We start from the raw sequence: 1434 nt of genomic DNA, 5'->3' as shown, positions 1-1434 counted from the left end.
GTGGAGGCGGGGTCGAGAGCCGTACACCAGCCGGGCGACCTCGCCGCGGCCGGAGCCGCTGGTCGCCGTACCCGCCACGACCCGGCCGCTGCTCGGGAGCGTCGGAGCTGGCTGATTGAGAAGTTTAGCGCCAAGACGCAGGTGGATGGGTGGGTGGGTGAGTGAGTGTGTGGATGGGTGGGTGGGTGAGTGAGTGTGTGGTGATTTCGCCTTCCTCCCTACCTCCTCGCCCCCCTTCTCCCGCACCCTCTCTCCCGCCCCTGCTACAGGTGTATCAGAACTGCCGCATGCTGAGTCACGAGGGGCAGTTGCTTTGCTTCTGTGACTCCCGGAAGCTGAGGTGGTACTTGAATAAAGGGCTGGCAGTGCAGGTGGGTACGCGGGGAGAGGGAGGGGGGAGCGGCCGGCTGGGAGTGATGTGTGAGGAGGTTACGGCTGCAGGGCTGTGCCGCCGTGTGTGCTCTCATTCGCCGGCGGTTGGTATCGTTATCCGTCGTCGTCCTCCTCGTCCTCCTCCTCCTCGTTGTCGCAGCAGCGGCGAGAGCGAGGGGCCGGCGAGGGGGCTGGGGGGGAATGGACGCGTCAGTAGGGGGGGGGAATGACCCACACGGAGGGTGAGGTGAGGGTGAGGTGAGGTGGTTAGGTTGGGTTCATATGCTGGTGGGTCGCAGCCGCGTACCTCCCCCCCACTCCGGTGTATTGCCCTCCGAAGCTAAATACACGTCTTGTCAAGTGCCTCCCCCCAACCCCCCTCTCCACATTCCCCCCGGGGCCCCACAGGTGTGTGAGGACCCCCCCACCATCCAGTTGCTGTTCGAGCACCAGAATACCGACCAGAAACTGGGTGAGCAATTGGGGGGTCACCGGGCCACGGGGCGGGAAGGCGTGAGAGAGGGTGAGGGAGGTGGGGGGTGAGGGAGGTGGGAGGTGGGGGGTGAGGTACAGGAATGTGGCCCTGGCGCCTTTTCATTCACGAAGAGGTGGAGAGATCCTTTAAGCCTTACCGATGGAGCCGCGCACTGCAAACCCTGTGCTGCCAGCTCCTCCTCTGCACCCATCGCCCGCCGTGCCCCCCTACGCACTTATCACCCACCCACCACCCGCCACAGGCACCGACGACTTCTATACGCAATCCAAGTCCAATCGCTGTGTGGGTTGCGGCTGTAGCAGCCACTACCTGCGCTACCGGGTGCTCCCCGCCTGCTACCGCCGCCACATGCCCTCCGCCCTCAAGAGCCACCGCTCACACGATGTTGTGCTGCTGTGCATCGACTGCCATGAGCTGGCACAAAAGGTGGGGATTTGGGGGCCCCTGGGGGGTGGGTGTGGGGAGTTTCAGGGGAGGAGAGCAAAGGAGGGGAGGTGGGTGCTAGGGAGTCCGGGTATGTGTGAAGGAGGACGTGTGTGTGGTGATATGTATGTATAGCGGGCTGC

General features: G+C 64.3%; 1 protein-coding gene across 1 annotated transcript in view; it reads left to right on the top strand.

Moving 5' to 3' along the window:
• Positions 1-173: 173 nt before the first annotated feature.
• The window catches only part of VOLCADRAFT_95512 (uncharacterized protein), a gene marked incomplete at both ends in the record, with an annotated part of 5689 nt that continues 4428 nt past the window's right edge, over positions 174-1434 (top strand). Inside the window, 4 exons of the mRNA XM_002954647.1 lie at positions 174-185; positions 270-371; positions 781-904; positions 1110-1294. Coding sequence (XP_002954693.1) covers positions 174-185; positions 270-371; positions 781-904; positions 1110-1294 — 423 coding nt within the window. The remainder of the gene's footprint in view (positions 186-269; positions 372-780; positions 905-1109; positions 1295-1434) is intronic.

Source organism: Volvox carteri (genome assembly GCF_000143455.1).
Source record: "Volvox carteri f. nagariensis unplaced genomic scaffold VOLCAscaffold_44, whole genome shotgun sequence".
Taxonomy (NCBI): Eukaryota; Viridiplantae; Chlorophyta; class Chlorophyceae; order Chlamydomonadales; family Volvocaceae; genus Volvox; species Volvox carteri.
This window is presented reverse-complemented; position numbering and strand designations above follow the sequence as displayed.